Below are 27758 nucleotides of genomic sequence, written 5' to 3'. Positions count from 1 at the left end.
CGCGTTCCACCAAGTTTGGCCCAGCCGCTCGCCGTCCGGTGTTCCGCAGGTTGCCATAGAAACCCGAGAGCGCTGGGCCCGCGAAAGCTGGGGCGTCCGCGACGCGGCGGGGACCGCGGCTCCCGGGAACCAGAGCGCCATGTCTTTCCGCGACCTGCGCAGTAAGGCGGCTCGCCCTTTGTGTGCTCGGGTCCTGCGGAGACCCGGGACTTGGTCAGCGCGTCTGAGCGCCCGGGCAGGCCGTCCCCCTGCGGGCCCCACAGGGCCAGGCCCGGCCTGTGACTGACAGAACTTTCCAGAACCGGGTGTTGATGGACAGTTCTGTCAGGTACCGGCCACGCGTGGCTTGAGCATCTGAAATGTGACTCTAAAGCGAGTCCGGAAGCGGACGTTAAGCTTTCCGGGTGGCGTTGGCCCAGCCGCCCGGGCCTGCGGGGTCTGCGGGGTCTGCGCGGCCTGCGGGGCCTGCGGGGTCTGCGGGGCCTGCGGGGCCTGCGGGGTCTGCGGGGCCTGCGCGGCCTGCGGGGCCTGCGGGGTCTGCGCGGCCTGCGGGGCCTGCGCGGCCTGCGGGGCCTGCGCGGCCTGCGGGGCCTGCGGGGCCTGCGGGGCCTGCGGGGCCTGCGGGGTCTGCGGGGCCTGCGGGGTCTGCGGGGCCTGCGGGGTCTGCGGAGCCTGCGCGGCCTGCGGGGCCTGCGGGGTCTGCGGAGCCTGCGCGGCCTGCGGGGCCTGCGGGCCCGCCGCACGCGGACCCGGCGCCGGGGTAGCTTCACGTTCGAGGAAGCGGCCGAGTCTGGCCGAGGCGGGGGTTGGAGGGAGAAGGTAGTTCCAGCTGCTTTTTTAAAATTCTTTCTCGGTGTGCCCGCTGTGGGTCTTGAACTCGGGGCCCGGGCGCCGTCCCTGAGCTGTTTTGCTCTCTCACCTGTGTCGCAGGCCACGTCCGGCTTTGCTCGCGGTGGAGGGGAGGGCGGAGTCTCTCGGACTCACCTGTCCAGGCTGGCTTCGGACAGCGATCCTTAGCTCCCAGCCTCCCGAGTAGCAGGATTATGAGCATGAGCCACCCTGGCCTGGCTTCGGCTACTTTTTTATTGAGGCTCTATCCCTCCCATTCCTGGAACCTTTTACTTTGAAAAAACGTTTTTCATCTTGTTTTAAAATGTATCCTCTACCACATACTGGCAGTTTAAAATACGTGCCGCCAAAGCACATATGCTACTGTTTTAACAATTTTTTTTTCTCGTGACATTTTATAATGCCGTGTAGTTCTTATTTTGCATGGAAAAGCCAAAAGATACTGGAAATTAATGTCATCCTATTTTCTTATACAGCATCTACTTTTCTCATTGAACTTTAGGCTTTTTTTTTTTTTTTTTCGGGTAACATATTAAGTATTTTTAAGTTCATCACTCTGGCAGTCATTAAAACTGTTGGTGGCAATGAACCAATAAAGGAAAGCAGAGGCAATATCTGAGATTAACTACTTGTTAAAAGTAAGCCAGGTGCTGGTGGCTCACGCCTATAATCCTAGCTATTCAGGAGGCTGAGATCTGAGGGTTGCAGTTCAAAGCCAACCCAAGCAGGAAAGTCCATGAAACTCTTATGTCCAATAAACTACTCAGAAAAGGCTGGAAGTGGTGCTGTGGCTCAAGTGGTAGAGCACTAGCTTTGAGCACAGAGGAGCTTGGGGCAGTGCCAAGGCCCTCAGTTCAAGCTCCAGGAACAGCAAAAAAAACCCAAAAAACAAAAAGTTGTCCTTTCTGAGTTCAAGCACCAGTACCAGCATAAAAGTGAACGATGCCTTTTTTTAAGTAACTGTCCTTTAATGAGGAGCTAACCATGCCGTTACCTTGACAGATTTCACAGAGATGATGAGGGCCCTAGGATACCCACGACATATTTCTATGGAGAATTTTCGCACACCCAATTTTGGACTTGTTTCTGAAGTGCTTCTCTGGCTTGTGAAAAGGTTAGCATAACATTAGATGCTTCTGGAAGTGACATATTTAACCTTAGTGCCTGTCTTGATTTCAAGGGCCATTAGCTACTCACAATTCTGATTACTTGGAGGTCTTAAATAGATTTTTTTTGTCTGTAGTGGGGCTTGAACTCTGGGCCTGGGCACTGTCCTTCAGCCCTTCAGCTCAAGGCTAATGCTCTACCACTTGAGCCACTGCCAGTTTTCTGGTGGTTTATTGGAGATAAGAATCTCATGGAAGGAGTCTGAGATCTGAGGATAGAGGTTCAAAGCCAGCCTGGGCAAGAAAGTGAAACTAATGGCCAATTAATCACCAGAAAACCAGAAGTGGCACTATGGTTCAAGTATTAGTGCTAGCCTTGAGCTGAAGCGCTAAGGGACAGCAGACAGGCCCAGAATTCAAACTCCACGACCCACACACAAAAAAAAAGTCTCATGGACTTTCCTACCTGGGCTGGCTTTGAACCTCTATCCTCAGATCTTAGCCTCCAAAGAAGCTAGGATTACAGGCGTGAGCAGACGGCACCTGGCTAGATTTATTTTTATAAGCTGAATCCTGAATTTTATTTTTAAGTCGCTATACCAGTTCTTGAAGGGGGGCTGTGCTCTGTTGGTAATTTGTGTTACTTTTTTTTGTTGTTGGTCATGGGGCTTGAACTCTGGGCCTGGGTGCTGTCCCTCAGCTCTTCAGCTCAAGGCGAATGCTCTACCACTTGAGCTACAGCGCCACTTCCAGTTTTCTGGTGCTTTATTGGAGATAAGAGTTTCACCTTTATTGGAGATAAGAGTTTCACGGACTTTCCTGCCTGGGCTGGCTTTGAACCGCGATCCTCAGATCTCAGTCTCCTGAGTAGCTAGGATTACAGGCGTGAGCCACCAGCACCCAGCTTGTGTTACTTTTGAAGTTTTTTTTTTTTTTTTAATCTTAGCATCTTGGTCAAGGCCTTAGAGCCTCATGCTAGCAACCCACTTTCTCTTTGATAGACTTTTTGTAGGTTGACTCATGTTTGTTCTCTTCCTGATAGGTATGAGCCTCAAACTGACATCCCTTCAGACATTGATACTGAGCAAGACCGAGTTTTCTTCATTAAGGCAATTGCCCAGTTCATGGTTAGTTCACAGTTATTTTGTGGTATTGTGAAAGTAAGTAAGGAAGGGATGTGTCCTGGTTAGGGCTAACTTTGAAATTGAATAATAGGGTTTACTTTCTACAACATTCCGTTGCTAGTTTTCTGTGGCATCATAACCAAAAAAGTTATTTTATTGGGGGAAGCCTACTTCATTACTTGTTTATTTTTAATAAATATTATGTTTTATGGTTCAAATTTTTTTTTTTTTTTTTTTTTTTTTGTCGGCCGTGGGGCTTGAACTCTGGGCCTGGGCGCTGTCCCTCACCTCTTCAGCTCAAGGCGAGCGCTCTACCACTTGAGCTACAGCGCCACTTCCGGTTTTCTGGTGGTTTATTGGAGATAGGAGTCTCATGGTCTCTCCTGCCCGGGCTGGCTTTGAACCTCGATCCTCAGATCTCAGCCTCCTGAGTAGCTAGGATTACAGGCGTGAGCCACCAGCGCTCGGCTGGTTCAAATATTTTTAAAATGGTAGAGTATAGTAATATTCTACTTTGTCTACTCTGGGCTCAACTCTACTTTGTTGGTTTATTTTTTTGTTGGTCATGGACTGGGCACTGTCAGAGTCTAAGTGCTGTCCCTGAGCTCTTTGCTCAAGGTTAGTGCTCTACCACTTTGAGCCACAGATCCAATTCTGGTTTTTGAGTGGTTAATTGTAGCTGAGGCTCATGGGGACTTTTTTCCCCAGCCTAGCTTTAAACTGTGATCCTTAGATCTCAGCCTTCCGAATAGTGAGGATTACAGGTATGAGCCACTGGTGGTGGTTCAGTTCTACTTTCAATAGCTATTTTAAGTTTCTTTCAGAGCTTCTTTATGCATACCTAAGCAAATAATACATGTTCTTTTTCCATAAAACTTCTTGTACATAACTGCTATATACCACTATGTAACATCTTTCTTTCTTCACTTATTAGTATATTTTGGAGAACTTTCCAAATACATAAAGAATGCTTCCAGATGGGCTTTGGAGGCTCATGTCTATAATCCTAGCTACTCAGGAGGCTGAGACCTGAGGATCCCAGTTCAAAGCCAGCACAGGCAGTAAAGTTTGTGAGACTGACTCTTATCTCCAATTAACTAGCAGAAAACTGTAAGTGTTGCTATGACTCAAAGTGGTAGCGTGTTATCCTTGAGCAAAAGAGCCCAAGGACAACATCCAAGCCTTAAGTTCAAGCCCTATGACCACCACCAACAATAAAAAAAGAATGCATTCAGCTGGCAAAGTGGCTTAATGGTAGAGTGCTTGCCTAGCATGCATGAAGTCCTGGGTTTGATTCCTCAGTACCACATACACAGATAAAAGCCTGAAGTTGTGCTGTGGCTCTAGTGGTAGAGTGCTAGTCTTGAGCCAAAGAAGTTCAGGGACAGAGCCCAGGCCCTGAGTTCAAGCCTGAGGACTAGCGGGGGGGAAAAATGCGTTCGGCCCTGTTTTTCATTGGTTGTTATTGTGCCTGGGCTGTGATTCTGCTTGTGCTCCTTGGCATTGCTGTGGATGACAAGCATACGCCACTTCCTCCAGCCACTGTGCTCCTCAAGGGTCACATGGCACCTCATTCAGCCATTGGTTGAGATGGCGTCCTGAGAACTTTTATGCCTAAGTGGGCCTAAAACTTCAATCCGCCAACCTCTACTTCCCAAGAAGTTAGCATTTCAGGCTTTTGCCACCACGCTCAGCCTTTTGTTCTCTTAAACTTGATTCATATTGCTTGCAGGGGCTCCCATGATTTATGTAACATGTAAGTATTTAATTGATTTCCAATTTTTACTCTTTGAAACGATACTGTAATAAATAATCTATTCCTATCATTTTGTGTATGAGTATATCTCTCAAGAAAATCCTTAGGATTGTAATTTTGGGGTCAGAAGATAGGTGTATTTGTTATTTTGGTGTCTTTTACCAAAATGATCTCCATTACTTAGGTATTTTAACCTTAATTATTGGCAGAGACTTTTTCAAATTATCTACATGGGATTTGATTTAGACATTTCATGGAAAGGGCCTTAATCATTGTGTGTGTACATCTAAAAATAGGCCACAAAGGCACATATAAAACTCAATACCAAGAAGCTCTACCAGGCAGATGGGTATGCGGTGAAAGAACTATTGAAGATCACATCTGTGCTTTATAATGCTATGAAGAGCAAAGGGATGGAAGGCTCTAAAATAGGAGAGGAAGACATCAGCAAGTTCAAGTTTGATCTAGGCTCCAAGGTAAGGACGGTGCCAGGTGTGCAGCTGGGGACAGTTGTCTACCCTCAGACTTGGGGATGGGACGTGGCTGACACTGGAAGTTCTTTCTTGTTGCTGGTCAGTTTGTTGCACTAAATTAATTCAACTGTTTGAATAAAGCCTGTCATTTGCCAGGTAGTGATCAAATACTGAGGATGCAGGTGAGGACAAAGGAGACAGAAACAGGGTTTCCGTGCTTAGTTGGAGGAGTCACACTGAACAGCAGGAGTGAAAGCACAGGTGGTCCAGTGTAGTTATTCTGCCCTACAGAATGACGGAACAGGGGCCAGGGATGGAGGGCTGCCTGGATTGGATAGCTTCTCAGCAAAGATATGAGAGAAGAAAGGCCATACTGGCAAGGGTGGGAAAAGGTGTTCAGGATGAGCATGTGTGTCTGAGGAACAGCAGGGAGGCCCTGTGGGGAGAGCCATGGGGGAGGCGGTGACAGCCCCTCCAGCCCCTGGAAAGCCTTCGATTTGATACTGAGGTGGAAAATGGAATTTTGAGCAGAGATGTACCTATTAAAAGCATCATTCTTGGGCTGGGAAGGTGGCTTAGTGGTAGAGTGCTTGCCTTGCATGCATGAGGCCCTGGGTTCAATTCCTCAGCACCACATAAGCAGGGGGGAAAAAATGCTGGAAGTGGCGCTGTGGCTCAAAAGTGGCAGAGCTCTAGCCTTGAGCTGAAGAGCTGAGGGACAGCGCCCAGGCCCAGAGTTCAGGCCCCACGACCGGACCAAAAAAAAAAAAAAAAGCATCATTCTGAGCTGGTTGCCTGGTCTCTCACACCTGTAATCCTAGCTACTCAGGAGGCTGAGATCTGAGGATCATGGTTCAAAGCCAGCCTGGGCAGGAAAGTCCATGAGACACTTATCTTCCAAGTAAACACCAAAAAACCAGAAGTGGCGCTGTGGCTCAAATGGTAGAGTGCTTGCTTTCAGCTGAGGGACAGCGCCTAGGCCTAGAGTTCAAGCCCCATGACTGACCAAAAAAAAAAAAGGATCATTCTGACAATTCACTCTATGAAGGTTAAAATGTGTTTGTGACATGAGCTAAGTATCACTATCCCACAATATTGTGAAATTTATGTAATCACTTAGTAAAGAAATTAAAAAGAAGAAAAAAAGGATCATAGTCAGGCATGGTATCACACACATGCTACTAGGGAGGCTGAGACTAGATGAGTGCTTGAACCTAGGAGTTCAACTGTTGCAGGATACTGGTCTCGTCAGCTTTCTCTTGCCTATACCTCCTGTTGCAGATGCAGATTCAGCCTGACTTGACATTTGGTTTCAGAGAGATTAGAAGTCCAGAAGTTAGTTTGTGTTCCCAAACAGTTCCTTGGAACTCTTGGGGGTGGGCTTGTGTCTAAAGGTTACAACTCACCTTAACAGACTGCTGCTGAGTGTTATCAAAACCTGAGGTTCCTATTTTTGTTTGCCCTCAAGATCTCAGATTTGAAAGCAGCCAGGCAGCTGGCTTCGGAAATCACCGCCAAAGGAGCATCTCTGTATGACTTGTTGGGAAAGGAGGTCGAGTTGAGGGTAAGTAATGTGCAGAGAAAAAATGCAGACTGTTTTCCTTACAGTGCTCACCGGAAAAGGAAGTATAGACAGATTTTTGTCCATCCGGACCATCTCTATCGGTGTTCAAACACATCCCCAATTATCTCTGAGATACAGATTATTACACTAGACTCACTACTATCAAGTAATTTTTTTTTTTTTTTTTTTGTGGGTCATGGGGCTTGAACTTGGGGCCTGGTCGCTGTACTTCAGCTCTTCACTCAAGGCTAGTGCTCTACCACTTGAGCCACAGCATCACTTCTGGTAATTTTTAAGTAGAATTGGTCCTATTAAGAGACTTGAATTATTTACTTACTTATTTTTTGTTGATTGTGGGGCCTGGACACTGTCCCTCAGCTCTTCAGCTCAAGTTGATCTCTCTACCACTTGAGTCACACTCCACTTCTGGTTTTTCTGGTGGCTAATTGGAAATAAGAGTCTCATGGACTTTCAAGCTGGGCTGGCTTTGAACCATGATCCTCAGATCTCAGCCTCCTGAGTAGCTAGGATTACAGATGTGAGCCACTAGCGCCCTGAGGAGACTTGATTTTTACCTTTATTTGTAAATGGGATGGTCCATCCTTAAAGCTTTTAGTTCTTTGAAAACTTGCAGTTTCAGCTGAAAATTTAGCAAACTATTAAAAAGGAAAAACCTCTAGAATTACTGTTTAAGAAATTGAAAAGCCAGGGCTGGGAAGATGGCTCAGTGGTAGAGTGCTTGCCTTGCATACATGAGGCCCTGGGTTCGATTCCTCAGCACCACATATTCAGAAAAAGCCTCAAGTGGCGCTGTGGCTCAAGTGGTAGAGCGCTAGCCTTGAGCTGAAGAGCTGAGGGACAGTGCCTAGGCCCAGAGTTCAGGCCCCACAACCTGCAAAAAAAAAAAAGAAAGAAATGCTACTGACTCATACCTGTAATCCTAGCTATGTGGAGGCTGAGATTAGGAGACCAAAGTTTCAGGCCAGTCTAAGCATCCAAGGCAGGCCCCCTTCTCAACCACTTGCTGAGTGCAGGAGCATACATCTGTCATCCTTGCTATGTAGGAGACTGAAAATCAAAGGATTGGGGTTTCAGGCCTATCTAGGTAGAAAAGTACATGAAAGTCCATCTCAGTGGAAGAAGATGAATATAGTATTGCACACCTATCATCTTACCTATTATGGAAAGTGAAAAATAGGTGGATTACAGCTCCAGCACATGCCCAAGCAGGAAGCAAGACCTTATGTAAAAAAATAACCAAGCCAGGTGCAGGTGGCGCATGCCTATAATTCTAGCTACTCAGGAGTCTGAGATCTGAGGATCACCGTTCAAAACCAGCTGGGGCAAGGAAAGTCCATGAGACTTTTATCTCCCAATTAACCACCAGAAAACTGGAAGTGGCATTGTGGCTCCAGTGGTAGAGCACTTGCCTTGAGCTGAAGAACTGAGGGATAGTGCCCAGGCCCCGAGTTCAAGTCCCATGACCACCAAAACAAACCCAAAATTTAAAAGGATTGGAGGCATAGCTTACATGGTAGAGAGCTTGCCTAAATGCAGTACCCTGAGTTCAATCCCCAGTACGAGGAGGGATGAGGGAGGGAAAAACTTTTTGAGCAGGCAAAGATGATACACACCTGTAATTCCAGCTGCTTGGGAGGCTAAGATTTTGAGTTCAGGCTCAACCTGGGCGACATGGCAGGACTCCATCTCGAAAAAAAATCTAGCAACCAATGGGAGAAACTTTTTCTGAAAGAATGTGTAAATTGTTCTGTTTCCCCTAGGAACTGAGAACTGAAGCCATTGCCAGGCCACTGGAAATCAACGAGACTGAGAAAGTGATGAGAATTGCAATAAAAGAGGTTTTGGTAAGATATTGCTTTTATCTTACATATTTGTGCCTGGGACTCAAAACAATTTCCTTCCCCCATCGGGCAGAACCAGGTATGCTTAGTAACCAGCACTATTTCAAGGAGAATCCGAAGGATTTCTAAGACATCTGTTGTTTCCCCTCAGAAATAAATAAGAGCAGTTTATCATGGTCTTAAAAAATGAGTAGGTTTAGCTAGGGTGCCAGTGGCTCATGTCTACAATCATAGCTACTTAGGAGGCTGAGATCTGAGGATCACAATTCAAAGCCAGCCTGGGAAAGGAAAGTCTGTGAGACTCTTATCTCCAATTAAACACCAGAAAAAACCGGAAGTGGTGCTGTGGTTCAAGTAGTAGAGTACTTGCCTTGAGCTGAAGAGCTCAGGAACAGTGCCCAGGCCCAGAGTTCAAGCCTCAGAACCACCACCACCACCACCATCACCAACAACAAAAAGAATAGTTTTGATGATTTCATAATTTTCAGTTAGTGAATACAGCTCTATTTAATCTTTTCTTTTTTTGGTCTGGTGGTGGAGCCTGTACTCTGGGCCTGGGCGCTATCCCTCAACTCTTCAGCTCAAGGCTAGTGTTCTCCCACCTGAGCCACAGCGCCACTTCTGGCTTTTTTTCTTTTTGTTTATGTGGTGCTGAGGAATTGAATCCAGGGCCTTATGCATGCAAGGCAAGCGCTCTACTACTGAGCCACCTTCCCAGCCCCTCTGAGCACTTTTTGCTGAAGTCTATTTTTTTTTTTTTTTTTGGGTCCGGTCGTGGGTCCTGAACTCTGGGCCTGGGCACTGTCCCTCAGCTCTTCAGCTAAAGGCTAGTGCTCTACCACTTGAGCAACAACGCCACTTCCAGCTTTTTGCTTATGTGGTACTGAGGAATTGAACCCAGGGCCTCAGGCATGCAAGGCAAGCACTCTACCACTGAGCCACCTTCCTAGCCCTGCTGAAGTCTATTCTACAACTTTGAGCCACAGCCCCACTTCCAGTTTTTGAATGGTTAATTGGAGATAAGAGTCTCAGAGGGACTTTTCTTTATGATCCTCAGATTTCAGCCTCTGAGTAGCTAGGATTATAGGCATGAGCCACCAGTGCCCACCTTATTTTATTTTATTTTTTGGTCGGTCGTGGGGCCTGAACTCTGGCTTTGGCACTGTCCCTCAGCTCTACAGCTCAAGGCTAGCACCCTACCACTTGAGCCACAGCACCACTTCCGGCTTTTCTTGCTTATGTGGTGCTGAGAAATTGAACCCAGGGCCTCATGCATGCAAGGCAAGCATTCTACCACTGAGTGAACTTCCCAGCCCCAGTGCCCAGCTTATTTAACCAATTTTTTTTTTTTTTTTTTGGTCAGTCATGGGGCTTGAACTCGGCCTGGGTGCTGTCCCTCAGCTGTTCAGCTCAAGGCTAGCACTGTACCACTTGAGCCTGAGCCACAGCGCCACTTCCAGTTTTCTGGTGTTTAATTGGAGATAAGTGTCTCATGGACTTTCTATTTGTAGCTGGTAGTCAAGTCTTTGCCAGCAAGAAGGAAGAGGAGCCTTGTCCTTCAGTAGCCAGTAGTGGTTTAGGGCTGATGCCAGATCTGATGGAGAGATTTCCCAGGGTGCTCTCAGTCCTAATCAGAACACTCTTTTTGCCATATTCCTTTGTTTTCCTGAGCAGACACACCCACTTTTCATGAAAATATTTTTCTTTTCCTGAATCTATATGCTACTCTTCCTGGAACTAATTGGTTAAATGAGTCATTCCTGGGGACCATGTGTACATTGTTTGCTTTTGGGTTTATTCAACATGACATTGCAATCTTCAGGCTCAGGATGTGGTCCTTACAGACCTCATTGTCTTACTAATTCCTGTTAAATGTAGGCACAGATTCAGAAGACTAAGGACTTGCTCAATAATGTGGCATCTGATGAAGCTAACTTAGAAGCCAAAATTGAAAAGAGAAAACTAGAACTGGAAAGAAATCGGAAGCGACTACAGACCCTGCAGAGCGTCAGGTATATGTGAACTCCTATGTGGGTAGTGACAGCGAATAGAGAGGTATTTTGGAAAATAGAACAGAGACTAAGAGAATACTAATGGCATGACCTCTTAAAGCAGCAACCAGCCTGGTGTAAGGGGACTGCGTCACAGTGCATTCATGTGTGTATATGTGCTGATTTCAATGTGTCTGGAAAATGGCTTAATTCTTGAGCTACCTTTAAGCTTTCATGGCTTCTTGAATGTAAGGTGAAGTAAAATCCAGATGTTGTAAGCTATGCAAAGCTTAGCCTCCTAAGATCATGACATAAAATCAGGTAAGACAACATATTTCCATATCTTGACTGAAGTAGATTTTAGACTTTAGATTATAATGATTTTTTTTTTTTTTTTTTGGTGGGGGTCTGGTCGTGGGGCCTGAACTCTGGGCCTGGGCGCTGTCCCTCAGCTCTTCAGCTCAAGGCTAGCGCTCTACCACTTGAGCCACAGCGCCACTTCCGGCTTTTTTTTTTCCTTTTTGCTTATGTGGTGCTGAGGAATCGAACCCAGGGCCTCGTGCATGCAAGGCAAGTGCTCTACCACTGAGCCACCTTCCCAACCCCATAATGATTTTTCTCTTTTCTTTCTTTTTTTGGTCAGTCATCGGGTTGAACTCAGGTCCTATCTCTGTGCTCTTTTTGCTCAAGACTAACACTCTACCTCTTTGAGCTACACCTCCACTTCTGGTTTTCTGGTGTTAATTGGAGATAAAGAGTCACAGTCTTTCTTGCTTAGACTTGCTTTGACCCTCAGATCTCAGTCTCCTGAGTAGCTAGGATTATAGTCATGAGCCACTAGCAACTGGTTGATGATTTCTTATCTGTCAGCACTTTTATCTTTTTTTTCATTTTGTCAGTACTGGCATTTGAACGCAGGCCCTCACATTTGCTTAGCTTGCTATACTGGTGTTTTACCATTTAAGCCTTGCTTCCAAGCTGGCTTTTTGCAGTTTCTTTTTTTTTTTTTTTGTCGGTCGTGGGGCTTGAACTCTGGGCCTGGGAGCTGTCCCTCAGCTCTTCAGCTCAAGGCGAGCGCTCTACCACTTGAGCTACAGCGCCACTTCCGGTTTTCTGGTGGTTTATTGGAGATAGGAGTCTCACGGTCTCTCCTGCCCGGGCTGGCTTTGAACCGCGATCCTCAGATCTCAGCCTCCTGAGTAGCTAGGATTACAGGCGTGAGCCACCAGCGCCCGGCTTGCAGTTTCTTTAAGATGGAGTCTTGTGGTTTCTTTTCTGCCTGGGCTGCCTTTGAACCATGATCTTCTGGAGTTCAGCTTCCTGAGTAGCATTATAGATGTGAGCCACCAGTGTCCAGCTTTATCTTTCTTATGACTATACGTCATTGGAAATCCATTTTCAGATACTAGAAAATGCTAATAGAACACCTTCTAAGATAAACCTTAGAAGTGTAGTTTAAAAGATCATGAATTATTTTCAGCATATACACATGTATACACGCATATGTTCATAATCATACTATATACATACAATATACATCATGTATACACATGTCTATATGTATATCTCATATACATTTGTATATGTGTATGTTTTGTAGGAGATAAATGTCTCGCTGTGTTGACCAAGCTAGTCTAAATGGCTAAGCTCAGATGCACCTCTTCTTTCTACTTCTAGAGGAGCTGGACAAGGGGCCTCCTAAACGAAACTGAGAAAGTAGAACCCTAAGAAGGGAACAACTATCTGGTTTGATTTTGGAGAAGAAAAGTTGAAGAGAATAAAATTATAGTCCCAAGAGAAGGAGCACTATTTAAAATCACATGCCTATAATTCTCGCACTGGGGGAATTGAAGCAGAAGGAGAGTGAGTCTGAGGCTAGAATGGGCTACAATAGCCAGGCTCAAACAAACCCACCGACTATAGAATCTGGCATTTTAAGCTGGGTGTTGGTGGCTCACACTTATAACCCTAGCTACTCAGGAGGCTGAGATCTGAGGATTGTGCTTCAAAGCCAGCCTGAGCAGTAAAGTCTCAGGATTATCATCTACAATTAACCACCAGAAAACCAGAATTGGTGCTGTGGCTCAAGTGGTACAATGCTTGCCTTGAGCTAAAGAGCTGAGGGACAGCGCCTAGGCCCAGAGTTCAGGCCCACGACAGACCAAGGAAGGAAGGAGGGAGGGAAGGAAGGAAGGAGGGAGGGAGGGAGGGGAAGGAAGGATCAATCTGGCATTTTAGCCAAAAGGAAGGATCACTGAGATGTCAGGTGTGATGGAAGGGCTGACTTAAGATTTATATTAGAGGAGGAAAAGGGAGTAGCCCTGGATAGTGAGATGCCTTCACACTTTTGATAGGTCTAGTGGCCCATCTGAGCTTAGAAATTTTATTGTTCCTACACCATGTGACAGGGCTCTAGAGTGTTGACTCACATTAGCCAAATTCTGAAGAAAAGCCACATGCCAGTGGTTCACAGCTGTAATCCTTGCTACTCAGGAGGCTAAGATCAGGGGGATTGCAATTCAGAGGCATTCTAGGCAGAAAGGTCTGTGATATATCTTCAAAATAACCAACACAAAGCAAGCTGAAGGTACAGCTGAGGTAGAACACCAGCCAATTGAGCAAATGGAGAGAGTTGAAGGCCCTGAGTTGAAATCCCAGTACTACCTACAGCTGGTTTTGAAGGTTCAGTAAAATGATGAGGCAAAACTATATATACCAGGAACACAGCTGCAGCTCGTTGCCTGTGAGATGGACGAAGCCTTCTAACTGTGAGGATGCAGCTCTGCACTCTGCAGTTCTGCAGTTCTTCTCCTCAGTTCTGCTTTCTGCAGTTCTGTAGTTCTGCACTCCACAAGGCAGTTGTCTGAATGAAGGACCTTCTGTAATTAAAGATTTCCAAAGAAAGCCTTGGTGGCATTTTTTTTGTCGGTCGTGGGGCTTGAACTCTGGGCCTGGGCGCTGTCCCTCAGCTCTTCAGCTCAAGGCGAGCGCTCTACCACTTGAGCTACAGCGCCACTTCCGTTTTTCTGGTGGTTTTTTGGAGATAGGAGTCTCACGGTCTCTCCTGCCCGAGCTGGCTTTGAACCTCGATCCTCAGATCTCAGCCTCCTGAGTAGCTAGGATTACAGGCGTGAGCCACCAGCGCCCGCCTCCATGGTGGCATTTTGAATACTAATTTCAAGCTATTGCATCTCATTGATCTTTCTGGTTTTGTTTCTTTTGCTTGTTTTAGGCCTGCCTTTATGGATGAGTATGAGAAGATTGAGGAAGAGTTACAAAAGCAGTATGACATTTATCTGGAGAAATTTCGGAATTTGGCTTACCTGGAACAGCAACTGGAGGACCACCATAGGATGGAGCAAGAGAGGTTTGAAGTGAGTCTGTTCAGACCAGGCCCTGCACACTGTCTGCCCTTGGTGACATGTCAGCATATCAATATGTGGAAACTAGACTACTCTCTGCGGGTTGCTCATATAATTCTTCTTTTACTGGAAGTCGATTTTGATGTCAGTGACCTGCCCGGTCACACAGTGCTCTGTCTGTTAGGGCCTAGGCCTGCAGAATAACAATACTTTCTGTTCAGTATTTAGAGCATCACTCTAAGTTGCTCAGTTCTTTCAGCATGGCAGGGTGTGGTGGAAAGAGCAAGGGTGAGGCCAGTACATCACTTCTGAGCTACTTCCACAGGCCTGCCATTACTACCAACAAGGGCGCAGGTTTGGGGATGGTAAGGGCAGCTCAAGAAAACTTAAGATCTTTCCTTGTTCTCTGTCACAAATGTTTCTGGACCTACACTGGGAAGGAAGAATAAAATCATCCACCAAAGATCTGAATCTTTATTTCCTCTTCTTAGGAGGCTGAAAATACTCTCCGTCTGATGCAGAACAAGCTAAAGGAAGAGGAAAAGCGGCTTCTCAAGAGTGGAAGTAAGGCTGTTTCCAGCCTTAACAAACTATATATTTTAAAATATTTACCTACATATAATGTATTTACTTACTTTTGTTCTGGCCCTGGGGCTTGAACTCAGGGACAGTGTCAGGCTTTTGTGATAAAGGCTAGCACTCTACCACTTGATCCACAACTCCATTCTGGATTTTTGGTAGTTAATTGGAGATAGTCTTATAGACTTACTGCCCAGGCTGACTTTGAACTATACTTTTCTCAGCCTCCTGAGTAGCTAGGATTATAGACATTAGCCACCGGCGTCCTGCCACTTTAATCGGGGGCTTGAGTTCTGGTAAAACAGCCTAACAGAGAACAGAAGGTATTTCCCTTCAGTTAACCAGAAAGATAGAGCTGCTTTGACATCTGGTTCCTCAATTTGAAAATTTTTAGATTATCAGTGTTTTTCACTAAGCCATCTAGGCCACTTTTTCTCCTGTTGTGGGATATTGCTTATTATTTTGTTAATACAACACATTACAGTGTTTTAACTCTTTTTTAACTCTTCACTAAGTGTCTACACACAAATCCATTGTGGAATCTGATGCATCCAGAGAAAGAAAAGACTAGTCAATAGAGACACTTTTTACATATGAGCCTTCCTCCACAGAAGCTGTTTGTAAGGATGGACCTGCTCTTTTCTGTCTCCTTGTGTTCCTGCCAGGTAACGATGACTCCGACATAGACATCCAGGAGGATGATGAGTCTGACAGTGAGTTGGAGGAAAGACGGCTGTCCAAGCCGAGGACCGCCATGGAGGTGCTCATGCAAGGTAGTGTAGCTTGTTCTGTTGGCCCTGTTCCCTGTGCCCTGAGTAAGAATAGGGAAGGGCTGCTCAGTCCTGAGCTCACAGCAGCCTGACTCTGAAGCTGATCCTGTCCCAGTTTGTCCTTCCCTGGGTAAGAATCTGGCTCTTACTGGCTCAGTGGCATCATTACCTTGATGCCTGTGGTCAGAAAATTGCCAATTCATACCTGTGGGCTGGAATGTTTCATGGAAACCACAGAAATGCACTGGCTCTGCCACTAGACTCTCTCCTGCCTTGTGTCTTAAGTTATTCTTAATGTAATTACATCTAATGCCTGGAAATTAATTAGTGCACAGAGAAGGAATCATATGAGCATCTCTCCCTTAAAAAAAAAAAAATCTAATTTCTTTTGTCTCACTTCAGACTTTCCTAGAGTCTTTCTCATGGCCTGTTCCCACCTTTGAGAGCCTCAGTTCTGACCACACAGAGACACGTGCAATTGAACATAGTACAAAGATGGCCTGAAACCCCTTAAACCTAAGTAGGGTTTTTCAACTGTTGTTTCAAAGTATGTTGTAACTCCCCATGACAGTAGATATAGATCTGCTTCATTATTTTCAATAGCTGTGTCATATTCCAGGCTGACCTCGAACTCAAGACCCTCCTGCCTCTACCTCCCCCATGCTTGAATTACAGACAGGTTTTTTTGTTTGTTTTTATTTTGTTTCGTCAGTCGTGGGGATTGAACTCTGGGCCTGGGTGCTGTCCCTCAGCTCTTCAGCTCAAGGCTCTACCAGTTGAGCCACAGTGCCACTTCCAGTTTTCTGTTTGTTAGTTGGGATAAGTATCTTATGAACTCTCCTGCCAGAGCTGACTTTGAACCATGATCCTCAGATCTCAGCCTCCTGAGTATTTGGGATTACAGGCATCAGCCACCAGTGCCCTGCAAGACAGTTTTATTTTATTTATTTATTTATTTTTGGGTCTGGTTGTGGGGCCTGAACTCGGCCTGGGTGCTGTCCCTCAGCTCTTCAGCTCAAGGCTAGCACTCTACCACTTGAGCCATAACACCACTTCCAGCTTTTTTCTTTTTGCTTATGTGGTGCTGAGGAATTGAACCCAGGGCCTCATGTGTGCAAGGCAAATGTTCTACCACTGAGCCACTTTCCCAGTCCCAAGACAGTTTTATTTATTTATTTATTTTTTGGGTCCGGTTGTGAGGCCTGAACTCTGGGCCTGGACGCTGTCCCTCAACTCTTCAGCTCAAGACTAGCACTCTACCACTTGAGCCATAGCGCCACTTCCGGCTTTTTTCTTTTTGCTTATGTGGTGCTGAGGAATCGAACCCAGGGCCTCAGGCATGCAAGGCAAGCGCTCTACCACTGAGCCACCTTCCCAGCCCCGACAGTTTTATTTTTATACCTAATAAGTTTAAGGGGTAAAATTAAGATCCTTTAATAAATTTATATTACCATTTCGTTTCTTATGAACTCTAATAAATCTTAGTTCATAGTTCTGATTTTTTGGACACTAAGTAAACTTTTTACTATGATTTTTCCTTTTCCTGATTTCATAAGGGAAAGTAAGTGTCAAAGTCTATCTTTTTTCCAGAGCTGAGGACTGAGCCCAGGGCCTTGCGCTCGCCAGGCAGGTGCCATTCCGCTGAGCTAAACCCCCAGCCCCTCAAAGTCTATCTTCTAAATTATTTTTTGAGGTTCTCGTATGTTTTTTTTTTCTTTTCTTTTTTCTTTTTTTTTGTCATTGGTTGTGGGGCTTGAACTCTAGGCCTGGGCACTGCCCCTAAGCTCTTTAGCGCAAGGCAAGCACTCTACCACTTGAGCCATAGTGCCGCTTCTGGCTTTTTCTGCTTATGTGGTACTGAGGAATCAAACCCAGGGCTTCATGCATGCGAGGCAAGCACTCTACCACTGAGCCACCTTCCCAGCCATTTTAAGAAGTTTTCTAATGCTTTGGCTTTTTTTGTTTTTGTTTTTTATTCCAGGAAGACCCAGCAAGCGCATTGTGGGCACAATGCAAGGTGGAGACTCGGATGATGATGTGAGTCCTGACCATTCCCTTTCCCACTTCTGTGCCTTGTGCTCTTGGGCTTTTCTCCTAGACTAGATTAGCTCAGGAGCTGCTGGCAGCCCAGATCCATCTGTTCCTAACCTAAGTGCTTTGCTCAATTTGTGCCAGAGTTTGGCCTCTGAGAGGGTTGGACTCTTCTTCGCTTGTCAGTAGTTGATTTCTCATTTCATACGAATATGCTTGCCCTACTTTTTTTGCTTTCTCACTGTTCTTTCCATTCTTGCTTTCCAAAGATGGAAGCAGCACCAGCTCTTTTAGGTAAATGCAGCACTCCTCGCTCCAGGAAGCAGGTTGGTCTTCTTTTTTGCCTCGTCTGTTTACGGTGTGTATCAACCTGCGTAGGGCCAGCAGAACCAGTGTTCAGAATGGTATGTCCTGTCTGTTGGGCAAGAAGCCACTGACACTGCATCCCACAGTGAGACTGGAGCCCACAGTGAGAGGCAGAATGGTCTCAAGGTCCCTATGTGGGGGAGGAGGGGTGAGCACAGAGGCCAGGGACAAGAAAGGTGGTGAGGAGTCAGCAGGCCCTTGACCTGTAACCTAGCATGAAGGGACAGTGCTGACCAGCTCTCGCAGCTCCATCCTGGGGGAAGGATGTGGATAAGTACCAGACTGCTGGTACTTTGAGCTTTCCTGGGCAGATGCTGACTAGAGGACTTCAGCAGAAAGGAGAAGGTAGCAGAGGAGTTGTTCCTGACAGGGCAAGTTGGGGATGAACCTCCCATTGCTCTGGGCCTTTGTCCTATTGCAGTCCCATGTGCTAGAGGTGGCTGGACTGGCACTGTCCCAGACAGGCTGTTGGGGCTTAGCCTGTGCTGGGGGCATAGTGCTATGGCTGTGTAGGGCCTTTTCTTTTTTCTTTCTTTTTTTTTTGTCAGTTGTGGGGCTTGAACTCTGGGCTTGGGCACTATCCCTGCGCTCTTCAGCTCAAGGCTAGCGCTCTACCACTTGACCTACAGCACCACTTCCGGTTTTCAAGTAGTTTATTGGAGATAAGAGTCTCATGGACTTTTCTGCCCGGGCTGGCTTTGAACCGTGATTGTCAGATCTCAGCCTCCTGCCTACGTAGCTAGGATTACAGGCGTGCCGGTGGGCACCCGGCTGGGCCTTTTCTTTAAATCTTAGCAAAGATTTATTTTAGTATAGCAGAGTAAAAGTAGAGGGAAATAAAATAAGAGAACATTTCCTGCTCCCCATTCAGGAGATGGAAGTTGACAACTGCCTCTGCAGTCTCAGTGCCACGGAGTGTTAGCAGAGTGCTAGCAGCATTCACAGGAACAAGCTGTCTCCCAGTGTGGCAGGGTACAGAGCAGTTTGGGCCTTGAATTCCTAGTCTACGATCTGCAGAGGCAGGGAGCCCTCCTTAACAACGATCGCTGTCAATGGGGAGGACGTGGGTGTTACCATCCATGCATTCATCCTGCCCACCTGAGCGTGAAACAGGGAGGGTCTGGCCTGGAACGCAGAGCTGGTCTCTATTGCATTTGCTGTGTGCTTTTTGGAATGAATGCATCAGCAGTGGTGCATTGCTTATTTCTTTCAAGGAGGCAGTCCCCTGAGTGTAAGGGTCAGCCCTTCACCCATCTGTTGGGTCCTGTCATGTGCCAGCCTCTATTATAGATGATGGAGAACACAGCAGGAAAGAGAAACACAGCCTCTGCCTTTAGGACATGCACAGTCCAGTGATGGCAGGCATACCTCAGTCATAGGTATTAGGAAGAGTAGCAAAGCTACTCTTCCTAAATATCTCTGTATAGTAAGGGAATGCCTAATACAGTGCCATTGGAGCAGAGACTTGGATGAAGGGAGGTGGCAGGCTGCGCAGGGAGGGGCTCCTGGCGTGAGGAGCAGTGATGGGGTGAAGGGACTGGGGCTAGCCCTGTAAGAGGTGGAGTGGCATTGCCATATCTTCCTGCTCAGCTCTGCTCATAGCATTTTTTCTGAGTGGGGCCAGGCTGCGCCCAGGAATCGTAAGCTTAGGTGGCAACAACAGCTGTCAGGTTTCAGGTGCCAGTGGCTCAACCTTAAGCAGTGACAGTCAGTTGTGGGTATGCTTCTGGAGTCGGACCTGTCATGTTTTATGAGTTGATTGCACACATGGTATTGAAGGAGAGGAGAGAAGGTGACCTCGGTTGTGGTCTAATCAGCTGAAGGCACAGGATTTTCATTTCTTTAAGCAACAAATTGAGGAGGGGATGGGAGAGTCCAGATTAAGAGTTGGATTTTGAACATTCTGTGGTAAGCTGCCTGCTACACAGCCACATGCCTGCATAGAGTGGCCAGTTAAAATTCAGATCTGGATGGGCTGGGAAGGTGGCTCAGTGGCAGAGCGCTTGCCTTGCATGCATGAGGCCCTGGGTTCCATTCCTCAGCACCACATAAACAAAAAACTGGAATTTGTGCTGTGGCTCAAGGGGTAGATCGCTAGCCTTGAGCTGAAGAGCTGAGGGACAGCACCCAGGCCCAGAGTTCAGGCTCCATGACCAAAAAAAAAAAAAAAAAAAAATTCAGATCTGGAATCTGTGAGGTAGATGTGAGTCATTGCTTACGACAACAGGAAGAGAGGAGGGCCAGGCAAGGGGCTGAGCAGACAGCGTAGAGAGCTAGGGTAAGAAGCGGGACCAGCACAGATGCTCTAGAGAACAGAGATTTCAGAGAAGAAGGGGTGACGAAGTGAGAACTGTGGACCCCACTGAATTGGAATCCTCAGAATGTTTTGTTTTGATGAATGGTTTTGGAGTTGTGGGTTTAGAGCCTGGTTCGAATATACCTAAGAGGGGCACGAGCAGAACAGATAGGAGGCTGGCTTCACTCGAGGAACTCTGTGTGGGGCAGACAGCTGGAGAGAATGGTTGGTGACATTTCTGGTTTTCTGAAGAAGGAAATTCTAGCACGTGTATGTGCTAGCATATGTGGGCACAACCAGCATTAGTCTCCCAGATCTGGACATTGATGACTCCTTCACTTTGCTCCTCACACTCACTGGCTGTGCTGCTTTCTACCCTTCTCTGGAAGGAGCCGCTATGCTGTCGATTGTGTCCCTGGGCTCCCCTGAGCTGAGCAGCACCAGCCACCCTTAGTGTTTGTCCAGGGTATGCTTGGGACACCCCTGGAAAGCCAACCCCTGACCCAGTGCACATTGGAACTTGAGCTACCTACTCGTTAGTCAGGCGGTCTTGTGGAGGTATTCCAGCTGGCAAAGCCCACTGTGCCAGCACAGCCTGATTGGCACTCTGCCAACTCTTCTCACTGTTATTGAGCAACCATAAAGAATGAGGAGGGGCCTCTTAAACAAGATACTGTAACAAAACAGGACCCCATACCATGGTTTCTCTATAGGAAGATTCGGAGGACAGTGAAATTGACATGGAAGATGACGAAGAAGACGATGATGACTTAGAAGATGAGAGCATTGCTCTCTCATCAACTAAGCCCAATCGAAGAGTCCGGAAACCCGAGCCCCTGGATGAAAGTGATAATGACTTCTGACTTGCCAAGGGACCCAGGCAGATTGAGAGCCTCAAACCTGTAGATAAATGGTAAGCCAGAAGGCTGGGAAGGTAACAGGTATTGTGTTCGCTTTGCTACATCATTGGTGTGAAAGAAGATTTCTTTCTGCTTTACCTTCCTGTTTGTACTCTGAAGCATAAATGAGAACTGAAGCAAACCACAAAGATGATTTCCTTTTGCCTTCTTTTTCTCTTAATACTTGGGAAATGCATGGGTGTTAAGTGACTTAAATCCACAGGACAAAAGCTTAAAGTGAAATATGGGAAGACACAACATAAGTTTGGTGGCATTTCCTCTGAGCCTGACAGACCTGGGTTTGGGACTTTGCACAGGACTTGTTTTAGGAATTGTTAGGTAACATCTAACTGTTAATCACTCACTTTGCACAGTTTGGAACATGGACTATACATGGGCTTTTAATTGTGCTTTTATTCTATTTTATAATCTTTTCTGCATGCTCACAATACCAAGCATTATATGAACCTTAACTAAAATTTTCTGAGACATTCATTAAGTTTAATATCCTTGACTATCAGGCAACAGAGACCTTCCAGATTCCAGTAAGCCTGACAATCAGAATATAGTAGTTTTATTCTCTTCTTCTGAAATTCCACTAAAATGAGAGGGAGGGAAAAGGAGAAGAAGAAGAAATCTAGAGAGGCAAGTTCATAAAGGTCACAAGGACCAGAGCAGAAACCAGAGTGGAGGAGACAGCATCAATACTTTGGGACCTGAAAAACAAGTATAGACTTTAGAGCTGGGGAAGCTGAGATCTTAGGCTCACCCTAAAAGAACTGAGTCTGAGGTGAGAAATGTGAAAGATGAAGTTGACACCAATGATGCATTGCGGAGTAAATGATACACTCAAGATACCGTAACTAAAAACTGACCAGAATGGAAAATGACAGGCTGACTCATTGTCTCAACTCCAAATTCACCTTTCAGTCTGCTCTGTACTAAGGCAACTAGGCCATGTAACTATTTCTCCTTTGTAAGTAAGCAAGCTATGAAGCCTTGTCAGTGGGGTGCTAGAGACACTTTTACCAGTGAAACCCCCCTTTTAGTGCTAGAGGGGCTTGTGTTTCCAGCCTCAGGAGAGTATTTTCTGCACGCCTTCTCCTTCGGGCTCCTCTAGTGTTCAGGACACAGCCTTTCCCTGGTGTTTGATTACTGCAACTTTCTGTTCTGTGTAGCTCTCTCAAAGACAGTGCAGACCAGCAGCAGTAGAGCAACAGGTTGAAAGTATTGAAAGGAGCTGGGCGCCAGTGGCTCATGCCTATAATCCTAGCCACTCAGGAGGCTCAGATCAGAGGATTGCAGTTCAAAGCCAGCCTGGGCAGGAAAGTCCATGAGACTCTTATCTCCAATAAACCACCAGAAAACTGGCAATGGCACTGTGACTCAAGTGGTAAGGCATCAGCCTTGAGCTGAAAAGCCTCAGGGACAGTGCCCAGGCCCAGAGTTCACGATCCCTGACCACCAAAAAAAAAAAAGATAGCAACTCATTTCAGAACTTCTACAGGAGTGAATAAGGGAAGAAATCATCATTGTTTTTAAGTTGGGGCTCATGAAGTCCTCAGATATAAATAAGCTGGAACATTTGGCGATACCAAGCTTTCAAGCTTAGACTGCGTCTCGTGGTGGCAGCCTCTTTCCTTCTCTGGCATAACAGTGTTCCTCTACCCTGCCTGGACTGGCCCTGGGCAGGAGAGGTGCCTGCGACTGCCTTTGATCATGCCTTGCCTTTCTCCGGGCAGAACTTCTTTTGTGCCGGGCAGCAGCATCCTTGAAGCACGGGATGGTGCCTAGAGATTGGAAATTACCCTTTCCGGTTGGTCCACAAAGGAGCTAATTTTCCTCACATTTCCACATTGCACATGGGAGCATTTGCCTTGATAGCATCTGAGATCATCCTGGCACCCGATTCTGCAATGAGATTTCCCTGCAGACTAGAACAGAAGCATTAGAGCAGGGCTCAACACCAACAGGTTCCATTTAGTAGAACAATCATCACTATAGCAATGTAGGACTCTGTGGACACACGGTCGAGACTCTCAGACACAGGCTCCTCCTTAGACTAGTCCCCTGGAGAACTTCTGGGGAGTCTGCATGGCAGCTCATGCCCAGAACTGGGCTAGACGCTGATGTGGGAACAGTTTTCAGGGTGAGCAAAAGTGGCCCAGAAGGGGCAGGTGCCGCCAAGTTACTCACTTGATTTGCTGCAGCCCGTGGTTCTCAGCTAGTGCAGTGGCCACATAAATCGCTCCATCCATCCCCAAGTAGTTCTCCTGGAGACTAGGCAGAGAAGAGACCGAGATGCTGTGGGGAGCTCTCAGGACAGAAGAAACACCAGAAGAGCCAACACTGCCTTGGCGTTGTGGGAGATGAGAGGTGAGTAGTTCTGGGGTTGGTCTGCCCATAGGCATCATGGCAACTGCTAGGTGGTGTTTGACCCCTGAGATGGATATCTCTAAGTATCCATAAATGCAGATTTTTAAGTGACTTGTGTGTGACTTAGAATGAACAACTAACTACAATGGATATGAACTGTCAGAATAGCTCTGAGTCATTTACATCCAGAAGTAAGCAGCAGGGGGAATCAAGAATATTTTATACCGAGAGATGATCCAGCATAGAAATTTCCTGCTCTGAGACACACGTGTAGGTCTCCATGGCCACTTACTTGAGTCTTCGGAGACTGGAGTTTATCTTCAGAGCATTTGCCAGGGCCTTGGCTCCAGCCATCCCAATGGCATTTCCTCGTAAGCTGTCAGGAAGCACAGGGACAGGCTAAGTGGTGGTGACGATGCCCCTCCACATAGATGTGGGGTTCCTGGACTTCCTCAGCTATAGGAGATGAGGGTCATTCTTTCCCTACATCTGCAGTAGAACAGAGCGAGGCTCTAGGGAGAGGAGGGCACACAGGAAGGGTTGCTCTGTTGGAGCCCTTGTCCCCCTGTTCCATCCCAAAGGTGGAAAAACTGGACTGAGATAAAGAGACCACTCTCCTGCCAGCACCTGCCACGTTCGGCAGGTGCTGGCATCATGGAGTCCCCAAGCGTAGAGATGTGGACAGGCCTGAGAGCCTGTAGAGCTTGAGCCTTCTCATAGAACCAGGGCCATGGCCACTGGCTACCCCAGAGGACATAAAGGGGGCCTCGAGACAAGTACAGCCAGGGCAAGAACACTTCAAGACAAACCATGGAGACTTCAGGGAAGAGGCACTAAGGGCGAACACTAACTGGGGCACACTTGACCAGGAGTGAAGATCGTGACAGTGACCTGTGAGTTTATATGTAAATGGACATGTTTATTCCTTTGGGATCAATCCCTTTCTTTCTGATTTATTTATTTACTTGCTGGTTGTGGGGCTTGAACTCTGGGCCTGGGCGCTGTCCCTCAGCTCTTCAGCTCAAGGCTAGCGCTCTACCACTTGAGCCACAGCACCACTTCCAGCTTTTTTCCGCTTATGTGGTGCTGAGGAATGGAACCCAGGGCCTCATGCATGCGAGGCAAGCACTCTATCACTGAGCCACCTTCCCAGCCCCAATCACTATTTTTATGGACAAAAGATTGTCAGTGGAGACAGGAATACTCACTCAAGTATCTCCAATGTCCTGTTGACAGCCAGGGCCTCCCCCAGTGCCTGGGCCCCTGGGGTGCCAATGGAGGCCATCTGGAGGCTATAAAAGGAGGCCCAGTCACTGCATGTAGGAGCGATCCCTTTCCCATCATGCACCTACTCTGGGTCCAGCCTTTCTCCATACTCTTCCCCCTCTCCCCCCACTCCCCCACCCCCCGGCTAGGGCTGAAGGTGGAGAAACTTTAGGAAAGTTGAGTCCCCTATATTCATGACAAATGTGTGGATGTGGATGTTAGCAGACAGAGTAAGAATCTCCTAGCACAGGGGAGAACACTCACTGAAGCCCCTAACTCTTACATCCTAGAAGTTTGATTCACTAATTGTGATACTAGGGAAGTGAAGCACACCTTCCTTGACTGGTAAAGATGGTATGTGGCATCAGAGGATGGTGGCGGGCTGGGCTCCCCGCACATTCAAGACTTACTAGAGAGCAGTGAGGGTTGTGTTCACCTTGAGTGCGTTGGCCACTGCAGCTGCACCTTCATCCCCAATGTCATTCTCCTGTAAGCTGAACACAGAGTCACCCCTTAGTGCACAGGGGGTGCAGACTGGCACTCTGGGAGGACCGCTAGGTTTAATTCAGACCGCACACCAGGTATACCCCCAGTCACCTTGGGGTGACCCGCCTTGCTGTGCAGCCACTGGGGCCTGTGTCCTCATAATCAACACGCAGAGGAGTCTGGGCACTTCATGATTCTGAATGAACCATCAGGCAAGCAGGGAAAGGAATATATGGGAATTACTGTCAACAAAGATTTGAGACCAAAAAGTATAGCTTGGAGCTCTCAAGTCATGGCACATTCTTGTTTGTTAGGGTTCTATATCATCCTCCTAGAACTAGAAATAGTTGGAGGAAAATACAGGCTCTGGAGCAGTAAATGACCAGTTCAGGTCAAACAGACCTGATATGTTTGGGGAGCAGTTCACAATCATTAGCAAACACCCATGTGGCCAGTGTGCGAGGTGTACAAGGCGTGGGCCTAGCCCACCCTGCAGGTATGAAAGCCAGGCTGCAAGGAAGACCAGCAGGGTCTCTACCCCAGTGTGGTGTCCAGAAGAAACAGGTCTAAGCCAACATCCAGAGAAGACAGGAAAACAGCTGAGAAGCCCAGGGAAACTGAGCTGAATTCCCAGAGTGGTGAGAACCAAGGTTTGGGAGTGGAAGCAGAGATTCAGGGGCCTTGGAAGCCAGGCTTGGAGCCTTACACTTTGTCTTGCAGGTGCAGGCAGCCATTTAAGGATCTTGTGGGTCAGGTGGACATTCTGGAAAGAACTCTGCCAGCGGTGTGAAGGCACGGCCTGGACGTGGAGGCTGCGCAGTGATGGAGGTGAGTGGTGGTGTCCGTCAAGACAGACAAACAGAGGGAGAATGGAGCTAGAAGCGGAGATGGTGCAAAGGTGGACTGCTAGCTGATGTGTTTCTGGGAGCCAGGTGGGGAACCAAGAAGCAGGCTTTCTGGAGAGGAGGTGGCCACCAGAAATGCCCATGGGACGTGGAGAGAGCATGTAGAATAGGGGTGCATTCATGCTCCGTGGAGCTGTCATCAGTCCAGTCTTCGGGCCTGTGGGGTCATTGGGGGGGAAAGGACAGCTGTGCAGAGAAAGAGGGTCTGGACCAGAACACTTCGCATCTCAGCGTGGAATAGAAGGAGAAAACGAGAGCCAGCTGGAGAGGAGGTGGACAGAAAGAGATCCTGGGAGCTGCAGAGAGGAAATGGTGAAAATGGAAGCAGATGAATCTCAAGAAGTTAAGTACCAGGTTACCAGGGGACCCTGCAGTTCCACTCCCTGCCCTGTATCCCTAGAGACAGGAAGTCTGTGTCCTCCCAGAAAGCATCCTTGCAGCATTATTTATAATAGCCACAAAGTAGAAGACAACCAGATGTCCATCAACATGAAAATGGATACATAAGATGTGTATCCATACAATGGGGTAGGATTCAGACTTAAAAAGGAATGCAAGGCTGACCCGTGCTACAACAGCGATGAACCAAGTAGGAGAGGTGTGGTTCAGTGAGAGTGTGCTGCTTGGCTGCTCAGGGCCCTGGGTTCAATCCCCAGCACACCACTCTCTCTCTCTCTTTCTCTGTCTCTGTCTGTCTGTCTGTCTGTCTGTCTCTCTCTCTCTCTCTCAATCTCACATTTGTAAGATGAGATTTATTACACCTAATTGTGAGAGTAGATTTATGTGAAATGTTCAGGGTAGGCAAATTGAGAAATGGATGGATGGTTTCTAGCAATAATGTGGAAGAGAAAAATGTTTTTTTAGGGATGATGAAGTGTTTTAAAATTGTGCCAATGGCTGCATGACTCCTGGTATGAAGTGAGTAGTGAGTAGACTTCGTGGTATGTGGACTGTTTCTCAGTTAATCTGTCTAAAGAGCAGATGAGACTGGGGCATGGCTCAAGTGGTAGAGCTCCTGCCTGGTTAAGAAAAAAAGCAGGCCGGGCGCTGGTGGCTCATGCCTGTCATCCTAGCTACTCAGGAGGCTGAGATCTGAGGATCGCGGTTCAAAGCCAGCCCGGGCAGGAGAGACCGTGAAACTCCTATCTCCAATAAACCACTAGAAAACCGGAAGTGGCGCTGTAGCTCAAGTGGTAGAGCGCTCGCCTTGAGCTGAAGAGCTGAGGGACAGCGCCCAGGCCCAGAGTTAAAGCCCCATGACTGACAAAAAAAAAAAAGAAAAGAAAAAAAGCAGATGAGGACTGATAGTAGCTTGCCTATGGCAGAGGCTGTGTATGCAGGGGAAACTCTGAGTGCTCCCTCCCTCCCCCTGCAGACTCCCCCCACCCCCTCCATACTTACGCTAAGCTTCTCAGGCTCCCGTTGAGCTGGAGAGCTTGTCCCAGTGCCCTGGCCGCACCGGCCTGGATGAAGTTCCACTGCAGACTGTGCAGACACACACATGTGATCCATGGCCCCGGAAGAGCCACAGAGGCTCTGGAGGTTCTAGGAGGCTGGTGTGGTGGGGTGAGGCCTGGCAGGACTCCTTCAGCTCCCCTCGGTCCCCAGAGGGTCAGTGTGTACTCTCCATTAGTGGTGACACAGGGGCGGGCTCATATAGCCCCTGCCTGGAGCATGGGTCACCACCTCCGGGCACT

The 27758-nt window shown here is 47.3% G+C and overlaps 2 protein-coding genes across 8 annotated transcripts in view; one reads left to right on the top strand and one right to left on the bottom strand.

Moving 5' to 3' along the window:
* The first annotated feature begins 42 nt into the window (after positions 1–42).
* Positions 43–21177, top strand: LOC138814588 (clusterin-associated protein 1). Of its 4 annotated transcripts, XM_070003611.1 has the most exons (13): positions 43–161; positions 1852–1963; positions 2998–3082; positions 5132–5311; positions 6777–6872; positions 8654–8737; positions 10613–10746; positions 13958–14099; positions 14579–14651; positions 15332–15439; positions 17418–17473; positions 17737–17793; positions 20843–21177. In XM_070003611.1, the coding sequence occupies exons 1-13, from the start codon at positions 140–142 to the stop codon at positions 20990–20992; spliced, it is 1299 nt and encodes a 432-aa protein (XP_069859712.1). In that variant the 5' UTR covers positions 43–139; the 3' UTR covers positions 20993–21177. The 4 variants fall into 4 exon arrangements, with proteins under 4 accessions (XP_069859712.1, XP_069859709.1, XP_069859711.1 ...); XM_070003608.1 differs by lacking the exon at positions 17737–17793 and having other exon boundaries at positions 45–161; XM_070003609.1 differs by lacking the exons at positions 43–161; positions 17737–17793 and adding an exon at positions 196–328.
* LOC138814581 (NLR family CARD domain-containing protein 3-like) overlaps positions 16248–27758 on the bottom strand; it is a 27165-nt gene continuing 15654 nt past the window's right edge. The window contains exons 13-20 of one of the 4 annotated variants that reach the window (XR_011368025.1): positions 27463–27546; positions 25081–25164; positions 24613–24696; positions 23697–23780; positions 23225–23308; positions 22837–22962; positions 20663–20752; positions 17749–17837 (exon numbers count right to left, since the gene is read on the bottom strand). Coding sequence is in view for 3 of the 4 variants with exons in the window: in XM_070003593.1 (XP_069859694.1) it covers positions 22872–22962; positions 23225–23308; positions 23697–23780; positions 24613–24696; positions 25081–25164; positions 27463–27546 (511 nt within the window). In the remaining variant the exon portion in view is untranslated. Of the gene's footprint in view, positions 16359–17748; positions 17838–20662; positions 20753–21238; positions 22963–23224; positions 23309–23696; positions 23781–24612; positions 24697–25080; positions 25165–27462; positions 27547–27758 lie in introns of those variants that run through there. The other 3 variants (XM_070003593.1, XM_070003592.1, XM_070003591.1) reach the window with 3 other exon arrangements.

This window comes from Dipodomys merriami, unplaced genomic scaffold, assembly GCF_024711535.1.
Source record: "Dipodomys merriami isolate MVZ:Mamm:240054 unplaced genomic scaffold, mDipMer1.0.p SCAF_60, whole genome shotgun sequence".
Classification (NCBI taxonomy): Eukaryota; Metazoa; Chordata; class Mammalia; order Rodentia; family Heteromyidae; genus Dipodomys; species Dipodomys merriami.
This window is presented reverse-complemented; position numbering and strand designations above follow the sequence as displayed.

Excerpts from the sequence above, each read along its gene's own strand:
- LOC138814588 (XM_070003611.1), top strand. The coding sequence starts at position 140 with ATGTCTTTCCGCGACCTGCGCA. Across the intron at positions 10,747-13,957 it reads CAGACCCTGCAGAGCGTCAG|GCCTGCCTTTATGGATGAGT; the intron begins GTATATGTGAAC and ends TGCTTGTTTTAG. Across the intron at positions 17,474-17,736 it reads GTGGAGACTCGGATGATGAT|ATGGAAGCAGCACCAGCTCT; the intron begins GTGAGTCCTGAC and ends TGCTTTCCAAAG.